This window comes from Drosophila simulans, chromosome 3L (genome assembly GCF_016746395.2).
Source record: "Drosophila simulans strain w501 chromosome 3L, Prin_Dsim_3.1, whole genome shotgun sequence".
NCBI lineage: Eukaryota > Metazoa > Arthropoda > Insecta > Diptera > Drosophilidae > Drosophila > Drosophila simulans.
The window spans coordinates 18177894-18198045 of NC_052522.2; the positions used below are offsets into that span (position 1 = coordinate 18177894).

The window sequence follows — 20152 nt, forward strand, 5'->3', positions numbered from 1 at the left end:
AGGCGAGAGCCAGTCGATGGGCAAAACTCAAAACTTTTGTTTCCCCTTTCCCTGCGAAAATTTTCGGCCATTGTCTGAATGGGGTGCAGACGGGAAATTGGCAATCATCATAAATAAGTGATTCAAATTAATTAAATTCAGCTTTGCGACAAAAGCATTTTTCTGGGGACCGGTAATCAAAGTCTTGGTAAAGATTTCTATAAGTTTAAAAACATTTTATAGTTTTAAATAATTCATATTTAGTTATGTAATGAGAGGTTTTTATTTTAATACATTTTACCGTAAGAAAATACAAAGCGCTTCTGATCAACTAAGTTGCACTTTATCCAATTCAAGTTTTGCCTCCATGGCCGCCACTTGTTTGCCATTGTGCTTGATCCCTCTCAGCCATTCGATGTAGTCCTCTGGGACTCCGGATTCCGTAGCTCCTTTCACCAAAACTTTGAGGTACGTTTGCGAAGGCTGTCGATCGAGTGGAATTATTTTCTGGCCACCGCCAGCATGGAGGTCTGTTTGAGGCTGATTTGTCAAGTGATAGGCACGGCAGGTAATGCTTGAATCGGTGTTCAACAGGTGAACGGGAACACTAATCGGAATATACACGCCATCTGGCACACTCTCCTGACTAAGAAACATGGAAAATTTAATATTTTTAAAAACAACGGAGCAAAACCTACTCATCTAAATCCTTTAGGTTGCACATATCAATCTCCCAAACGGCTCCGTACACATGTGATCCTTTGGTGGGTACAATTGTAGCGGGAGCGCCTTGCCAATTCTTCGATCCAGTGTGAAAGTCTAACCGAAAGTTCTATGAAAAAAGTGATATACAAATTTTAGAAGGAATATTCGGCATTCTACCATCGATAGTTAGATTTGATAGTGTGTTTAACTTAAAACAACAAATTTTGTTAATTTATGATTACCTCTAATTTACCGACACCAATCCTCTTTGCAGTTGGATTTTGTATATGAATCCGACTGGCTAGCATATTGCTACCGAAACCAAAATAAAAGAATTTCGTGGCCATAGTAGTAAGCTGCTGAAGCTAAAAAAATAGAGGGAAAGCTTGTTTTACAAAATGTTCCAAAAATTGAAAATTTAAAAAAGAAAGTACCACTAATCACAAGTTTTAGAAGCACTGGCCATAAGACAGTACATCCAAAACTTGAAACTGCTTGTTTCGCAAGTTCGTGGACGACAAGCAGTGCTCACAGTGGTTGGTGTGTTGGATAGAATGTAATTAGATCAATGTAAATAAAATGTATACAAGTATTTTATAGCTGAAATATTATTGTTAAAATTAAATATTTCACCATATACAAATGAGATATATAAAAAATTAATAGAACAAGAGCTCTTTTACTTTTTATTTCAGAAAGCTTAAGAGCCAATAGCCCAGCTGTTAGAAAAGCTTATTCTAGCTGAGCTTTTAAATCGTAAATCAAGTCAGCTGTTTACTTTAATAATTTGTTTCTAATTATTTTATTTTATCCCACTCGGCGTCCTTACTCATATTTTACACACAAAAATTCGTTATAATGGCACTTACTTTTAAATTCATGAAAATAAAACACGTCAACACTTTAAATCAAGCAGAAACTTGTGTACACTTTTAAAACGCACGGACAGATTGTAATGAAATGTCATTGACAAAATGATAACATGTTTTTGTAGAGCTACACTGCTCGGCAAGTTTCCTATCGATTACGTGGTTAAACAGAGAGCAAACTCTCGATTGTAGGGATGGACATGCCGCAAATAGCTTTGTTAATACGTTATTAATTAAATATTTAATTAATTAAATATTTATAGTTACAAAACTATTTAAAAACATTTGGGCTCAAAATTAAAATTGCCGTGAGTAGAGCCTCATTGAAATTTAAAGTAGCTTGAATCAAAACTGTATAAATTGGAAACAATTAATATTTAATTAATAGAAATATTCAGATAAGTTTTTCCATAAGCTGATTTTTAGACTTTAGTTCGGCTTAGCTTCTTTCAAATTTCGTACTGTGTATGGGGTTTGAAGCTAAATAAATGACTGGGAACAGCCTACAGGAAACTATTCATATTTGATCAGTGCGGACACATTTCAGACGGGCAATTCCAAATTCATTATAAAGATAACTTTTCTAGGGATGCTTATGAGGAGTACGTATTCTACTTACATAGTTTGTTAAGTTTCTTTACATTACATTCTAAGATAATAAAACATTAAATCAAAATACAAGATTTCTCTGATGATGGCATGGGTCTCTATTCTCAAAATTCACTCTATCTTGATCATCTATCGTATTAAATGAAAAAGCTTTGCAAGTGTCTTGAATGCTTTGAAAAGTGCATCAATTTAGTTTCGTTCAGAACGTAATCAAATAAAACATGAAATGGATCAGTCCGAAAACTAATTACACAGTAGTTGGACCTGTTTTCAGTGCTTAAAATTTCCGATTGTCTAATCTAATCTAATGATCTAATGAACCACTGACTAATTTTTTCCCACAGCCATCATCATTCGCTGATAATTTAAGTGTGAATTGGAGAATTAAAAATATGAAAAATGCGACACAAAAAGACATTAATTGGTAAAATACAAATATAATAATGGACCTTGCGAAGCAATATTACAAGGAACAATTTGAATGTTATTACAACCTAATCTATAATAAAACATTTGCAGTAGTATCAAAGATTAATTCATTCATGGCTGCATGAGTATTATTGTAACAAAGACAATAATTTAGTTACTAAACACACTGATTTATATTGTATTATTTAGGTGAATCTCTACATATTTTTCGAAATCTTTGATGAAAATGTCAAAGGCATCATGAAATTTATTTAATGTTTTGATTACTTAAAGGGCTACCTCTCCCAGTTGCAGTTTTCTTTCCATATGGGAGTTAACTTGTCCATTATGCTTAATGCTCCTCAATCGCAGAACATAATCCTCCGGGACGGAGCTCTCGATAGCGCCTTTAACGAGACATTGGAGATATGTTTTCGAAGGCTGTCTGGATAAGGGAATGGAGTCCTTGGGCAGTTCGTAGAGATTGCTCTCTGGCTGCTTGGTCAGTAGATAGGCTCGGGCAGGAGTTGATTCGGATTCCCCACGGAGTTTTACGTAAACGGTGAGAGGCTCATAAATGCCTTGACTAACGCCTTCTTGACTGCAAAAAGTATATAATTAGGAGGTATTAGAAATCGAAATAAGTCACATTTTACGATGCATGAGTTATTATTATAGTACAATGGAACCAACAAGACGGCATATATACTTATTGGTCGTAGACTTACCTGTCTATATCCGGTAGATTACTTAGATCGATCGTCCAGAGGGTTCCCCAGACATGATCACCCTGGGTGGGAACGATGGTGGCCACAGAACCACTCCAACGGGCTGATTCAACGGCAAAGTCCAATCGATAATCGGGTAGCAGGGCCGGTCCAATTCTCCTGGCGGAAGGGTTCTGGATGTGGATTCTCTTGATCAGCATATTGCTTCCGAATCCAAAGTACAGGAACTGGTCACCTCGAATCTCTGGTAGATTCAAGGTGGCATTCAAACCACTGATGCTGTGGCAATTTCCTTTGTTGAGGGCTACCAATAGGCAGCTTAAAACAACGATAAGACAATTCATTCTATGTATGTATACTCGTATATATGCATAGATATATTAGACTGGAGCTGTCAACCAGCGATACGATCTGCCTACAGGTTGAACGTCTACTGAGAGGTAAACTCATTTCTCGGGCTTGTCTGATTGTGCAGCTTATATTTTAGATTAGGGGTGCATGTAACCACACAAACATTGTGCTTAATATTTGTATTTAACGAAGTGATATATCCGAGTGTGATAGGTTTTAATAAAAATTGACTCTACAAATAAAAATTGTATAACAAGATCAACGGTAGATTTTCAAGCTTGGGGTTTATATATTATATTATAATATACCTGAGAGAGCATCAACATGTACATAAGTGTGTTGAAAAACAATTGTTCCCCTCAATTTCTTGCATGCTATTTTATTCGTCGACTTTTATGACTTATTAAACTATGCACCTTAAAATACTTAAATTATTATATATTATATATAATATATTATATTATATTATATTATATTATTATTATATTATTTTATTGAATTCATTTTTAAGGTTTTTAGGGAATCGTTCAAAATTCAAAGGCTCAATAGCATATCCATATTGATCCGATGTGGTCCCATTTTTTACCCGTTACTTATACAGTGAAAGCAAAGACACTAGAATAACAAGATGCGTAACGCCATACAAATTTTTGGCACGCGATTTTTTGGCCGTGGCTCTAGAGGGCTAGAAGACGATTTTCGGGCCGAAATCAATTCTAATCGAAGAAACGAATTTACATATTTGGAGTTGTTGCCAATTTCGTAGCAAATGATGAACTAAAATAATAATTAAAAATGCACGCCCTGACTATTATAATTTTAAAGTTTTTTAAATTCGTTTGTTAAAATCGCCGCTCGAATTAGCTACCGTTTACATATTTATATTTATGTTAATAATTAATTATACTTGAAATATTTTAATGTTTAACATCAAAACATTTCCATGTTCCCCAATTAAGTTATTTTTCTAACTATTGTTTTTTTTTTTTTTATATTTTGTTATTCTAGTGTCTTTGGTATGAGCGTCGAGATCCCAGGAACCATAAGCTTATTGACTCATGTAGCCACGACCTCTCTAACGTTCACTTAAAAAATCATCAATAACAATTTGATAAATGTTTTGATATTTTTTTATTTATTGTTCATTTTATCTTATATCATCGATTTGGTGCGAACATGTGTTTCCTTTAGCACTGCTGCGCGCCTATGCTTCTTCTCTCGCTGTATCCTTCGTTTTCGTGCTTTTCCTCCCCTTCGTGCATTGCGTGCTTTAACGCGCTTCCAATACGAAATTTGAACTGACCATACCCAACACTCACAGGCGGAAGGAACATAATCACAGTTAATAGCTGACATCATACACATCAAATAAATACCATATGAAGCGCTCCTTTTCTTTTTGTTCGATTAGTTTAAGCAGTGTAAATTTATGTCTAAAGGAGGTCTCACCGCGCAGTTGTAATCCAAGAAAGCGCCAGTGCAAATCCGCGCCGACAGTTTGAGCCAAGCCAAAAGCTTGTGCCAAGCGAAAAGCTCGTGCCAAGCCAAAAGTTGGTGCCGAACTGATAAGAACTTACTTTTTAAATGAACATTAATTTATTATTTTCCTAGGGGCCTTTATTTTGTGTATTGATAGTCTTTTACTGGGTAACTAGATATCACAATTCTGACCAGTATTGAACTTCGCAACTTATTGCCTATCGTTTTCATTTCGTTGCTGCAGCCCTGGTCTTGCGTTACGCGATATTTCGTTACGTTGCGATATAAATGCATATGATACGTAATGATAATTCAAAAAGTTTTTGTAGGTATTGAGGTACGTTAAAAAATTAATACCACCCAAAAATTGTCACGCCTGCATTTTTGGAAAGTGGTTTGATTTTCTTCGTTGTATCTTGCCAATTTATATCGGTATACCTAAAGCACTCTGACCACGCCTTTTCTAACGCCTTCACTTTTGAACAATCTTGTAATTTTTTCAAATTCGCACTTCCACTAGCTGAGTAAGGGGTATATGACCGTCGGGGAACTCGACTATAGCATTCTCTCTTGTTATATTTCATGTCAGCAATAAGAGATTAATTAAATCAATTTTCTAGAATTGTTAATGTACACTACACTACCTTGTGGCCCTTTGCAATTTGAAAACAAAGGCAAACATCTCTTATTAGTATTATTTAAAATTAAATATTATTAATACTGAAAATTTTAAACAGTAATATCAAATAAATCTTTTCAATTTGTAGCTTAAGAGGGTACGGTTTTTATATTAAGTGTAATTTTTTTGCTTCCTATATTTTTTTCATTTCGGAATTAGCTATGAAAAAACGTTTGAGCTATAAGTTGATTTTAGTTCTTTTTTAAAAGTTTCACGTTGGTTTAATTTCAAAAAACGGGTGCACTTGTTACAATTTTATGTTTACATAACAATTTTACCCCAAAATGAATTGTAAAAATCTAAACAAACACATGTGCAAAGACCGTCACCATAAACCATATCGTTTGGCTTTCGATTTCAATATTTGGTGACATGATGGGTAACATATCATGGGAAAAGCACAATTTGCTTATGTTTGTTCGGAGTGCCGCAGTGACAGCCGTTTGTTGCGCGAATATATGCGAATGCATTTAAAATGATTTTTGCGATTTTATTGCGGAATTTGTTGCACGTTTTCGATGGATGTTGGTGTGGCTTGCGGCGGAACTCTGGCCAGTTTGACATGGTTTCTGGCCAAAACCGAAACCAGATCGCATCAGAACAGGACAGGCGACACGAGTTGGTGAGCTAAGAGGTCTGGCATGGTCGTCATGACAACATAACTTTGTGTTGATTTATGCGATTTAAACTGCGAGTGCCAGGTGGCAACATGTATTTCATTAATCATACCTAGTTGTTTAATGACGTTTTGAAAATTATTTATTTAGCGTTATATATAATACATTTTTACATAATTCTCTGGTTATGAATGAATTTTTACTGCATTGAGGACTATATTTTTAAGTGATATAAAAATTTCCAAAAAATTTTTTAGTTGAATCTTGTTGTTTTACCATGCAAGCCATGTACTGAACCCCAAGTAAAAGCTTTGCTTTCTTCCGATAAAACCGCTACAGCCACTTGAGAAGGTCACTTAACTTGGTTAATTTATGGGCCAGCTTGCCGCAAATCATTCAATTGGCTGCCTCATCTCAGACCTGATGAACAGAAACAAAAACAGGCGCCAGCATAAATATTCATACTAGCGTGCTATCCCGAAGGCTCATTCAAGCCGGTAAATCCTTGTCATTGTCCTCGTATCGTGGCTGATTTTCACGCACACATGAGCACATAGAGAGCACAAATGATCAGAGCATCGTCATCATCATCATTTCCCTCATAATCAGCATTACCATTATTATCAGTGGTATTCACGGCAAGCACACAGAACACATACACATTTACAGTCAAAACTTATATGTGATTTTAGAAACACTGTCTACACCATGGCCAAACTTATAGATACTCGAAGCGTAAGTTATTTGAAGTTATTCAAGGTTTTGCGTGCCAGCGGAATGACAACTGTGAAGTCATCATTTATTTCATGCACCTGCCGCTAGTTTTTGTCATGTAAATATCGCGCATCAAGTGTCTTTCGTTACTTTTTCAGTCGTAAAAAAAACATGCACATACAGACAGCAGACATATGATAAATGGATTTTCCGCCCCACGAACTTTGGTTGTCGCATGCAGGACTAGGCTGCCTTTTCTCGTTCGCTTTCTTCATTTAAAGTTGCCGAGTGAAAGTTGAACGCTTTTATGCACGCATACGGGGCGTATACGCATTCAAAACTCAAATATCTGTGCATAAGCATATTTTATGTCCTCGGTTCTTTTGGGCAGAGAATTCGTCATAAGTTTAATGGCATCGCCGGATGATAAATAACACTAGCGTTGATTCAGCAAATTTTAATATGCATAAACATTGTTTTTAAAATAGCCTATTTATTGCCCTAACTTGGGAAAAATTTATATAAACATTGAGCAGATATAGAGCTGCAAAATGTTAATGAGCATGATACTGTGATACTGCGTTCGCTTTTGAATTAAGTTGCGTATTAGATTAATTGTTCTGCGCTCGAAATTTCAGAGTACTTACCATTAAAAGTGTAGTTTAAGCAAATTAAATATTTAACAAAGCGTGAATGGATCAATTAACTGAATTTCCGCAGTGAGGCAAATACCGAAATGCTGTTTGCATTTCATTTATATGTTTTTTGCACAGTTTAATTAATTTTTAATGTTGCGCAAAGACAACAACGAAAAATCAAACTGAAATTGTCGATTTATGGCTATTGTTGTAGGGAGCGAAACCCGCAAAGGATTCACGACGTGTCCTGGTAAAGCTGGGTGCTCTAGTGGGTGTATCTATGAAATGAATTTCCAACAAGGCCTAACACGAGTCTGCCATTAAAATGATTGAGCCGCAAACCAAAGAATCCACAACAAACATCCGCCCAAATTGCCAAGTAAACGGATTAAATTTCCGATTTCCGATATGAAAAGCAAAAAATTGAATTAGAATTTGCAAAAGCTTTCAGATGCTCTTCAGACATTGTATAATCTATTGGGAAAGTCGGACACATTATTTTAAAAATGTCTTATAGAGAAGGAACAACTTATCCATAGTAATTTACTGTACTTTTTTTTAAGTTACTGGCTTTTTAATATCCCAAACTGTTCTCACAGTGCCGAAGCTTAACCTCATCGTCTTACGGTGTTGTGCCCTTGGTAAGGGTATAATTATAAGGAATAAGGACCGAAAGATTGCGTAATCAATTTAAGCGCTTGAAATATCAACAAGGACTCGAGAACCGTTGGCAAGTCACGTTGTTTGATATCTGCCGACACACGGCGAGGCTCCTTGATATGTGCTCTTGTCACAGGGAAAACTTTGCGGCAGGTTCACAGCCCAAATATTTGCTTGGAAAAGTTGCAAGCTTGAGGGAAGAGAGGCAAATGTGTGGTAAAAAGAACATATTTTTGTGGCTTAACTCAAAAAATATATATATTTGTGGCTTAGGAAATCCACAAAGGCGCCAAGGATGTAAAATTTGAAGGATGAGGAACACTAGGAGAAGTAGGTACTTGACCTCGACTGAACTCACTTCACCAATCAACGTCACTTCAGATGAAAAACGACTGTGCCTTGTATAAAGGTTTCAATTTTGGTGCACATTTTTTCAATAAATTTAACACACTCAAATTGCACTTCAGCATGAAGAAAATATGAATTTTTTAATAGGCCATGTGTGTACATTATAAATTTGATTAAAACCAAAGAATTCTTGTTAAGAAGCAGCTGACAACAAGTTGGTAAATTTTTCAATTCTCTGGCCAGAGGCTGAATACTTAAATGTATCAGAACCACAGTCAAGCCACAAGTTCTAGTTTGTGCACTCGACAGCTTTTAAATTAAAAACACAATATTTAATGCATTTTATGTTTGAGCTAGAAAAATAAATGCTCCCTATAATAAATGTTAAAATATGCCTCCGATTTTAGTGAGCTTTTAGTATAACGTTTACATTTTCTTAAGGTGTTTTAACACTAGCAGCTCTCATCAATATTTTATTAACTTAAATTCTATTTAAAACCGAGACTGGTTGACCTGATTACCTTAATTCAGCGAATCTCGAGGATAAGCATCCTCGCATCATCATAATCAGGCAACTTGTATCGAGGGCATCAGCATTATTAGCTCCGCCATCGCAGACAACAAAGTGATAAACTGCTCGACATCGAGGCATCAGGGAGTCAATTATATAATGATGCGTCGATATCGAAGTACATGGTGGCTGTTGCCTCGCCTCTTTCGCCTGACAAGCTCGTTAAAATTTATGCTTTGTTTGTATTTCAGGAAAATGGTAGTCCAGGATGCTCCTCGCATGACGCACTCATTTGTGACGCGTAGTCCACAGGACTCCACAGGATGCAAGGGGATAGAACCAACTATTATTCTGCCCCAGTTGGTTGTGACAGGCAGCAACTGTCACAATAGCTGCCAATGTTTGGACATTTGTCGATGACCATAAAACAGAAGCTTAAATATTGGATCGTTTTTCGAAAGGGGACATTATGGGCGGCACTTGAGGTTGATGAATAGAGCAAAGAATATTTATTGGCATAAGCGATAAGATTAGTCCAGTCGAGTGAAATAATTTTAAAACTAAGAAGTGAGATTGAACATTTTTTTATTAAGTAATAACAAAGTTTCAATTACGTTTGTATTAACACAGCCATATTCGAGCGCAATACAATTTATTTTTATTAGCTCTTTGCCTTAATTGTGAGCCATAAATGATAATTGGTTCATTGACGATGCTAATTAAATTACATGAATAATTCGGTTAACTCTGCATATGGCAAAATGGAACAACAGGCAAATGTATTTAATTGAGGTATACTTGGCAATTAAAATAATGTTTTTACAAAAGCAAATTAGAAATTAAACCAAAATTCAAAGTGGGAACACCAAAGCATTTCGAAAAAAAATTGATTTTCAATGGCAATCTGCAAGCTTAACTCAAATTAAATGGAAAGTAAATATGGGCTACTGAATTAAACGTAAAAGCGTAACAAATAATAAAGCTGGAAAATTTCATTCAGTCAGTAAATATAATTTTTATGCCAGCGGCACACGGAAAAAACGTTTTATTCGCTGTCCAAAGATTCCCCGCAGATAATAGTAAATATTTGAAATTAAATCTGTGTTTGTCGGCCAGTTAACCGATTGAGTGCAATCCAGAGCCCGCATTAAAATGCAATAAATCTGCCTCGAGCAGGCTTTAACTTTCCTGATGAGAGGCCCCATCAGGCTGTCTTTTCCGGGCTCGAGTTCCCAGTTGCGAGCTCAGGACCCCCTCTCACAGGCAGGAGCCAGTGGAATCCTGCACATGTTTACATGACGTTGGCCTGACTGCAGTCGCGGCTGCATGCAAAATTAATAAGCCATAACAAGTTGGTTTATGCCGCGGCTTCCTGGGACTGGGAAACCGTTCTTCTTAGGGGCGAATTAATTAACGAGCAGTGAAAGAGGCATAAAGTTGTGCATTCACGAAAGCTCTTCCACGTCCTTGGCAACGTTTCCTCGCAGCCATGGTGTGGATGAAGAAGCTGCTGAAGGTCGTTGAAATAATGTTCCATTGAGCTTACCAATTTATTCATAATGAGAAATCTGGTTATTTTCTGAACACAGTTAATACGCAAATAAATCGATGGTACTAACATGTAAGAAGTATTGTAAATGATCTTCTTCTTAAACATCTCCCAAAGAGAAGAATTACCACTAATGTAATATCCACTCCCTTTAGCTGTTTAATGGGTATATTCCATTCCCGCACCCTCTTTTCCCGATCACTTAAACACCGCGTATTTATTTCTGGTAAATTTATTACCTTAATTTTGTATTTCTTTAGGCATAGAACACTTTGGAAAGGTTCCTAGTACGGCAGGCAAGTGTGCCGGGCGTAATTGTAGTAGCGGGTGGGACCACAAGCCTTGTCCTCCGTGGTTTCCTGGCGTGTTGCTATCTGTGCACCCACAGAGCTGAGGGCCAGGCCCAGAAAGACTATCAAGAAACTATGGAATACGTTCATCTTGTCGAGTTGCGCTGAATGATTGGCTATGGCAGTCAGTCAGCTATTTATACCCGACTGCACGTTGCAATTAATATGGATGCTACGTGATACGGCGTAAAGCTTGCCATTTAAGTTTTTCCGGCATTTAAATCCAATCACTTACGTAAGCTGTTCGCTCTAGTTTCACATTTCGCCGCTGACCCTATCTGTTGCGATGGCTCACTCGGCGTATGCTTGATGGCAAATGGGATGCGTAAACAAGCGAAATGAGCAGTTCACAGACACACATTCCCCATCTTCCCACCCGCCTCTCTTCAGATCTCTTCAGTCTTTCTAGCCGCTTTAAATTAGATTTCTGTTTGAGCTTGCCAAGGGAATTGAGTTCCCTATATCAACTGTAATACTCCTCACTTACTTATTTAATCACTTGCACTTCGCACATCGAAGGAAATTCAATACGCACTTTTCAACGACTGTGTTCTCAAGTGTAACTTAATCTGCTTTAGCAAATTAGCAAAAATTTTAAGGATTGAGGTGCAGTAAATAAACAGGTATATTAGCTTTGCATCGATTTTATTACATTACAAATGGGATTTGCAAAGTTTGGTTAATAACTCATTTAACTAAGATCCAATTTACACTGCCTTAGTTTAATGTGTTTTAGTGTGTTTGGTGTTTTGAGTTAGCTAAAATTAATTAAGACACTTTCGAAAACTTATATGTGTTTCAATAATAATAACTGTTAAAATGCTGTATCAATAAGCTTTGAAAATAAATTCCTCAAGTCTCTGTTTTTCCAGTGTTTACAAGTTTACAATAATTGGTCTACTGATAAATCCCTTTCTTAAGCTTTAAAAAATTACTTCTTTAGCTTGGCAGTGCCATTGAAGTTTTTCACCGTTTTGCCAAGCATTTTGGTTGCAACTCTTTTTCCTCCGTTGGTAAGTATTTAAAATTTAAAAATTCAATTTGAAATTACGAACGCTTCCTTTCGAGCTCCTCCCGCAACCACTTCAACCGATTTTCTCTTGCGTTTCCCAATGAATACTTAATATCCCTCTTTTCGGATAGAAAGCAAAAGCCGAAAAGGAAAATCCGAAAAATCGGTGAAACTCAGCTGAGTGACGAATGCTGCCCGGAGCTTACATGTAGACATAATTACCCAGAAAGTCGGACTTGAGTAGGGCATATGGGTCGCCCGAATGTGGGCCATTATGTGTAAGCTGATAGCTTTATGCCCTGGAATTGCAAAAAAAAAGAACTTAATTTTTGAGTGAACAACTTAAACTTCAGCGGAGCAAACAATTTTTGTTCGTGGCGAACTTTTAGGAGCTCCTCCGACTCGAATTTAATTAATTACACGAAAAATGCGAAGGGAGGAAGCCACCGGTAGTTGCTTTATTTCGGCACGTGATAAATTAATTTAAGCCAGCTCTCCAAAGCAGTTCGTGTAATGTTTTTGCATACACATCGCCAGGCGACGTCAGGTGGCATAAAACTGGATCATTTGGTGGGCGGGTGGCGGTGGCAGGTAGTGGACCCCCGAAGAGGTTTAGGTTATCGAATTGGGCGTGGCATCAACTTAATTACGCTACGCACGGCAGCTAATTGAGTTCGTAGCCCAGCGAAAAATAAAACGCCATTAGTCTTGACATTGGTACTCAGTTTCGCTTTTCGCATGGCGATTACACGCCATTTCCATGGTCTCACTGTGGAATAAATATGAAATACTATGAATTTAAGAAATTAACTCAATGTAAACATGAATGTAAGGAATGCATTTATTTAAGTTATACAAGAGCATACATTTTTTATATACGAATGTGTGATAGTTAAAGCTACCAAACATTTGCTAGCTTTTGTATAATATTATTAAAAAAATATATATTATTATTATTGTATATTGTTTGTAAGCTTTATTTTTTCCATCAGGAAATTTCTACTGGAAATTCAATTTGCTTTGGGTGAACCAAATTTCTATCAAAAATCAAACCAATTAGAATACGTCTTGCTGTTTTTGCCACGAACCAAAAATGATTTTATTCTTGCAAAACCCTAAATTATTAATTTTTGTTCTTCCAGGAAATCGAATAGGATGCTGATGTCTATTGTCCCAAAATCAGTTTCCCAACTGCCCAATTTTTGTACTGCAAAATAAATGTTTGCAAAAAGGCATCTTTTTCAGGGGATGGGCTACTTTAACCCAGGGGAGAGACATTGACTTTAGATTTGAACCGAGGGAACCGAATCGAACCCATTTCACGATCTCCTTTCATCTGCACACTTGACAGCTCAATTTACTCAGCGCCGCTCGCCTATTTTCGCAGTAATTATAACTTGGCTGTAATCTGCGTATTAATCTCAGTTTTCGTGGGGCCAGGAGACAATGAGGGCTTTTTCGGTTCTCGACTCAGTTTTCAATTTTTTTTCCCATTTTAACATGGAACAAATGCCAGCGAATTTATTTTGTTTATTGTTGCTGATGTTTTGCCGCTTTTCGCAGCCTGCTTTTGTATAATTTAGCGCTTGGCACGAAATATTATTAATTAGTCTAGACGAGCACGAGACAAAAGGCACACAACCCCTTGCTAAGAAAGCCTTAATGAGCATTAGAACTAAATACATAGTTGTGGAGATTGGCTGTTGAACTGACCCTTATCTTTAAAGTTTTTAACAGATTTAGCATATTGCATTTTAAGTAAAAAACTATACAAATAGTAAGCCCATAAATCCCGTATTCCAATTATACAACCGGCACACAAATGTAAATCTTAAGTTAGGCCATTGTTTATTTTTAGTTATGTAAAATGCACATTGCACACCATAAAATTATTGTATGCATTTGCATGCACAATTTAAGTATTTAAATATTTGTGGCCACGTACAGCATAAAATAAAATAGTGGGTATTAATGCGGCCAGAGTAGGCAACAGATAACTCACATATGGGCCTCGCACGAGGTGAAATCAAGTCACACAAGCATTTTCCATGCAAAGTGTCGGCAGTTCAAGGACTTAACCCATTGGACAAGTACTTAATTAGTCGCCGAGGACTCGAAGTGGCGGTTATTTCCTTGGCGTGGCGTCCTCCCAACTTGGCTGCATGCCACTTTAAGTTAATTCTGTCAGGTTCAGGGATCCGAACTCGAATGTCGGCCTGACATTTGATTGCAGACTGCACCCATGTAGCTTGACAACTGCAGTGCCAGCCAACAGGACTCGCAGGTCCTTTGACTTGAAAAAAGTCTTTCAAAGTCAGGCAATAGTAGAATAATATGTGACACTTATACTATCTATATTCTTTTTAAGGTTGTTTTGATTTTGCAATGGGTATTTCAGATTCGTCCAACTTCTTGTGGAGTTTTTTTTTATTCAGCGGCGAACTTAGCTAAGAATCTTTTGAAAGCTAAATGAATAAAAAAATTGTATTCTTAAAATTCGTTGTATAACGAAAATCTCACTATAACTCGCACTTTCTGAGTACCGTGTACTTAATAGTCTACAAACTCGACCAAAGCGTTCTTTCATTTAATAAATACATTAGAAGTGTCTATCAGACCAAAAAATTTTGGTCTGACAAACATTCTGACTGAATAAGGAGGAATACCATAGTTATCAAAGGGGTCCACACAAAATAAAAACAATTTAATTTCTGTTAAATGCAAAACACAACCGGAAGAACTTTGTACTAACCATTTTCGGCACCTGGAATTCATCTGTTTCGCCTGTTGTTTGAATTATGCCAGACAATTAAAAAGTTGCCGCCATCAAATTTAATGCTTCATTTTACTGGACAACTTTCTATATAATTGCTGTTGTTTAGCTGCGGCCCCGCTGCTAATTTATGCATCACAAAAGGACGCAGCAGATAGTCAGGTGACATCTAATTGCATTTCGCATTGGGGGAATCGTCCAAAAAACATCCACATTCTATGAAACGTGCTGCGGGCTCTCTGAACTTTTTGCCAGCTCTCCACTTTTAATGAGTTGAAGTTGCCGCAATTTTACGGGTCCACGTGAAGTGGTTGGGTGGTTAAGTGGGTGGTGCTGAGTGGATGGTGCCGAGTTGCGGGGTGGTGCAGGTCAGTGGTGCCCCGGTTACCTGTGGCAAAGGGGACGACCGCAAATTGGCTCGTGTGGACGGCTTTGTTAACGTCTCCTATCGCCGAGTTCTGTCGAATTGAATCTTGGATGGGTCCATTTTATGCTGATGCTCTTTTCATGGCACAGTAATGTAATGTCCGAACGTTAATTTTATCATAAGTGTGTTATCTGACGTATGCGTTAGTAAGGGTACGTTTTCTATTTAACAGATAATATTATTATTAATGTTTTTTTTTCAACTTGATTGTTTGTACTCAACAGGGCATGGGAATGGGTCTTTCTTACTCATTTTAACCCACTGTGGAGCACCCTCCTCTACTGACCCCGATCGAAGCTGCAGCTGCAGAGCCGACTGGTAAACATTTCAAATTGCAATCGCACAAGTAAGCTGGATCGGTTTCTCCACTATTTATCCCCCATTATTAATTAAGCTTGCCACGCTTGCCCTGAATATTTGCAAAAATAAATGCACGACCCCTAAAAATACCACTTTATTTATTTACCAGTTTTAGCTGGAGGCCAAAAACTAATAGAGCTACGGATTCATATAGTTTTTGGATTTCATTTGCCTTTCTATCTGGTTTATTTTGTTGATTTAATAAAGCCAAAAGCTCATTAGCACTCAAACAACAAGCGGTAGCAAAAACCGCTACTTCCTCTATTATTTGAATGTTTCAGCTTTAATTTCGAAATGTTTACCTTTGTTGGTGAGGTGATTCTGCAGCAGCCGAAGGCAAAAGGAGCTGGCCAGAAATAATAATTCCTAATGCTCGAGTGGCTGACCGGCAAAGTATCTCAACCGCAATATCAAACATTTAGTCTGGGCATATCAAACATTTATCTAAGATATGATATTTGCATTGGATTCCCTAGGTTATTGTTATGTCTCGAACCCTTTCACCTCATGCTGGTTTTGTCAGCAGCCCTTCAAATGTGTCCCATTCACGCCAGAGATTTATTTCGATTCGTATTTGTGGATTTGTGGGTAACTCATCGAAATCTAATATCTGTGAAAACCATCTTGTGGCAGGCAACATTTGTCAAGCCCAATGAGCTAGCAGAGTGCATTTATTCAGATGGCAGACAAGGCATACCGAACAATTTGACAAATTGCTGTAGTTCTTCGAATTTAATATTGGCATAACAATCACAATGTGATTGAAATGGGTTCTGGGTTCTGTCTCAGATGCACTGATTTTCAGAGCGAATCGCATGCCACACGTGCCAGGATATTTGAATAACTCTTGATTTGGCGCTCATGAAATTCTTCATACCACGATATTTCTGCGCTCCAGAAATAATTATGAAAAAAAATCACAGATACTTTGTTTTTCCCTTGGATTTTCTCCTTAAAAGTACCTAGATAATTTGCAATTTTCAAGTTTGAATTCCTCGCTCATTTTCAATTAAATTTAACGCGAATAAATCAGTGAAAATTGGTCTTAATATCGTTTTTTATGTTTTTGTATCGCGTTTCATTGTGTAATTTCTTCGTGGGTTTTGGCTCCTAGCAATTCCCACGGTGCTTGGCTCCGATGTGTCGGTTTCTCCTATCGAGTTACTCCTTCCAGTGGCCCCGCTGACCAGAGCAATCAAAGGATTCTCCTTTGCGGCCTTTGGCACCTTGACGCCTTCGTAGGATCCCTCACCTATTTTCTAATTTTCCTCCTGGCAAATTCAATTAGTTCCGCCTGCGCTGGTCGCTCGAGTTGCGTACCCTCAATCAATTTCCATTTATTCGAGCAACAATGGGCACGAGTAGGCGGCCCTCTCATTATGCTGTCAGCTTAATTATTATTTTGACATCGCCAGCTGTACATTTAATTACTGGGAATATTTCCATCGCTAACCTGACCAAAAAGTAAATCTCAGCTTGAGGGCCACAAAGATACAACTTTCGAACAAAATGGGCTGAGCAATTGCCTTGGCTTTAGTTTACTTTTCAGCACTTTTAGCTTTGTTGTTTACTCGGCGGTTGCTATTGTTTCCCTTGATTTTGCTGGGAAGAAACTTCTGCGAGAATTGTATTCCCCGAGCTTTGCTTGGATAAGCCTTTACCGCCCGTATTTATTTTAGCTTTGGACCCCAAAAATACAAAAAAAAAAACTATGTATTTGGAAGTTCCTTCTAAGAATTCAAGCGACTGCAAGAAGTCGGGGCAATTAAACAACAGTCACATAAAACCTAATTGCAACTTTCACGAAATTTAAAACCAGTATGAAAAATAAAGATTTACAATAAATAAAAATAAATCGTGAAATCACACTATATAGGCTTCTCTGAATTATATGTTTATTATAACAACTTATTTCCACGTAAGTTTTCTTTCACATGCTCCTGAAAATATCTTTGAAATAAAAGATTCATTATTAACGTTCTTTTGACCTAGTTGCTAGTAAATTAAACATCAAAAGGCTTGACTTTGAAAAAAGAAGAAAAAGTAAAAGGCTCCTCCTTCGATTTCGTCCATTTATCTCCACGTTTACTAGTATCTGCTTCTGCTGCAAATTAACAGCATACATCATTGACCTGTAATCCGGGAAACAGGCAGCCGGAACCGCAGACCCGTAGTCGCTGCCGTATTCGTACGTAAAGCCGGACTCGATGCCAAACTGCCGGCAGGCGTCCGGCTTTGGATTTTGGCTCCGTTTAGTTTTGTCTGGCGCTTGGCATATCCGATGATATAAAAGTTCCGAAGACAGGGAATTGTGATAGGTATCACCGCCTTTGGAAAAAACGCCTCAAGCGGAATGTAATTCACAATATTTTTGTTAGCTAATATGAAAATTTAAAAAAATTGTTAAGGTTTCACGTGGAACTTGGATTTTAATTATTGTTTTTAAAATATCTTCCTTTCAACAAATTAATAAAATCGGCATAAAATATCTGTAACTACCAATTGGACAAACCCAAGATAATTCGCAACTGGAAATGCCCTAACTATGTGGAGGAAAAACAAAATGTTAACAATATGTTAACTCAAGCGGAAATATCACTTAGGAGCAACACGAATTCGGACATGGACAGCAAGCGTCTGACTTTCCTTTCGACCAACAAAAAAAAGAGAACGAAAAATCGTGGAAAAAAGAAACGAGACTTTGGGCTCGGGGCAATGGCTTCTGAGCTAGAAAAAGGCGGAAAGAATGTGTCAATAATGACTAATGGCCAAGTCGGAACCGGAGTTTGCTAAGCTGGGGTTTTCCCTGCTGGCTGAAGACTTCTATTCTTATTTATTTTTGCATATTTTTGAGGGCTGGCATTCGGGCTGCTCATGATGTCAAAATGATGTGGGCTTTACCTTTTCTTTTTGTGTTTTCCGAGAGCCCTTGTTGTTCCCTGTTGGGACTCGCTTTAATTCGAAATTCACAGAAGGCGAAACTTCGTCCCGAGGATTGTGATACCAATTTGGTATGAAACTCATTTGGCTTTAAGAGTAGGAGAAATCAGGACAAATTTTATTTTTGTTTCACCATTTGCACTCGCCTGGCTGTCAACTGAGCAAAGAAACATTTAATTAATTTAGGCTTATATACTTGAATCCGGCTAACGAGAAGATTTCGACAAGTGCGAGCCTGGTAATGGTATCTAGTATTAAATGGCAAAATTTTTGCCCTAAAATTGTCTATCTGCTAACTTTAAGTAGTAAAACATAGTATAAATTGTTAAGTTATGACATGGTGGTCTAATTTTAAATATTTAACCAAGCTATATGCATGGTTGGCTATAGGGTGAAGCTTTTTTTTTTAATGTATCGAAAATATAAAAACTTAAAAAATTTTTAAAACACATCTTTTTCTATTAAACAAAACGAAACATTGCTTCACGTAGATGTTACGGAAAAAACATTAATATAAATTCCAATTGCATGCTTTATTTAAATAAAGCCAATTGACATTATTCTGGGAAATCGTCCTTTGATTGCCAATGCGACAATCATCGGTGCAAACACAAACACATCATTAGGAAAAAGTGAGCAAAGTATCGAAGCTCATTATGTGAAACACTCCGTTACAAAGCTTTTCATCGTAAAAAGAACACGTGCCTGTTTTCATTCAGTTCGGGATAAAAATAAAACCTTGCTCGCCGGCCAATTGGCAAATCTTTGTGGTCTGCAGCGCACAATTATGGAGAGAAAATGAAATGCTCATCTTTCGTCCAAAAAACGACGAAGGAACAGGAGAAAAATGGCCCAAGGACCCAAAAAAAAATGCGGAAAAAAACTAAAGAGCCAGCACGGAAATGGGCTAGATGAGGAGGCATAAATAACTATGTCCGCCCAAAGTAAACAGAAATAAAAGCGGGGCAAACACAACAAACTCAAATTACACACCGAAATGCTGGCGGTTGGAGGAGGAGGGTGTCTGGTTTTTCTGGCTGAAAGGGCGGAAATTTCAGGGGGAGTGCCGAAAAGTAGGCAACTAATGTTCGCAAATGTTTGCCTGGATTTGCTCTGGTCTGGCGTTCCATTCCTGGCCCAGCTATGCAGGTGAGGCATTCCCCTACCTTCGGCTTCCCTTCCGGTGTGTGCTTATGTAATTAATGTTTTCCTGCTGGTCCAGGTCCGGCAGAATCAACCGGAACTGGAAGTGTGAGCCCAAAAAGTTTGCTCCCAACAGGAAATTGTTATTGTTTTGTCGCCTTAGAAAAGCAAAGAGCAAAAAATAAATGCCAGGAATATCCAAAGCATAAGTCAGTTATGAAATACCCTATTTCTGATTGAAGTAACGTTTTGGGTAAATTTAGAAGTATGTCATTTTGTTGATAGAATTTCAATAAAATACCA

At 37.4% G+C, this 20152-nt stretch overlaps 3 protein-coding genes and 1 long non-coding RNA gene across 7 annotated transcripts; all 4 read right to left on the bottom strand.

Annotated features, from left to right (window-relative positions):
* Window positions 1-222: 222 nt before the first annotated feature.
* LOC6738562 (gamma-glutamylcyclotransferase) lies at window positions 223-1717 on the bottom strand. 4 transcript variants are annotated; one of them, XM_039293386.2, is made up of 4 exons: window positions 1554-1715; window positions 927-1040; window positions 678-811; window positions 223-625 (listed from the first exon to the last, which is right to left on the bottom strand). In XM_039293386.2, the coding sequence occupies exons 1-4, from the start codon at window positions 1563-1565 to the stop codon at window positions 307-309; spliced, it is 579 nt and encodes a 192-aa protein (XP_039149320.1). In that variant the 5' UTR covers window positions 1566-1715; the 3' UTR covers window positions 223-306. The 4 variants fall into 4 exon arrangements, with proteins under 4 accessions (XP_039149320.1, XP_039149319.1, XP_016032422.1 ...); XM_039293385.2 differs by having other exon boundaries at window positions 927-1043; XM_016169291.3 differs by having other exon boundaries at window positions 927-1049; window positions 1554-1714.
* A 964-nt stretch (window positions 1718-2681) lies between these two features.
* Window positions 2682-3736, bottom strand: LOC6738563 (gamma-glutamylcyclotransferase). The gene is made up of 2 exons (XM_002085332.4): window positions 3299-3736; window positions 2682-3171 (listed from the first exon to the last, which is right to left on the bottom strand). The coding sequence occupies exons 1-2, from the start codon at window positions 3640-3642 to the stop codon at window positions 2859-2861; spliced, it is 657 nt and encodes a 218-aa protein (XP_002085368.1). The 5' UTR covers window positions 3643-3736; the 3' UTR covers window positions 2682-2858.
* Window positions 3737-4761: 1025 nt separating this feature from the next.
* LOC27207994 lies at window positions 4762-5537 on the bottom strand. Its single transcript, XR_001600652.3, has 2 exons — window positions 5099-5537; window positions 4762-5044 (listed from the first exon to the last, which is right to left on the bottom strand). It is a non-coding gene; the product is annotated as an uncharacterized LOC27207994 (long non-coding RNA).
* A 5523-nt stretch (window positions 5538-11060) lies between these two features.
* On the bottom strand, window positions 11061-11312 carry LOC6738564. The gene has a single exon (XM_002085333.4). It carries the CDS (start codon window positions 11282-11284, stop codon window positions 11129-11131), a length of 156 nt encoding a protein of 51 aa, XP_002085369.2. The 5' UTR covers window positions 11285-11312; the 3' UTR covers window positions 11061-11128.
* Window positions 11313-20152: the final 8840 nt, after the last annotated feature.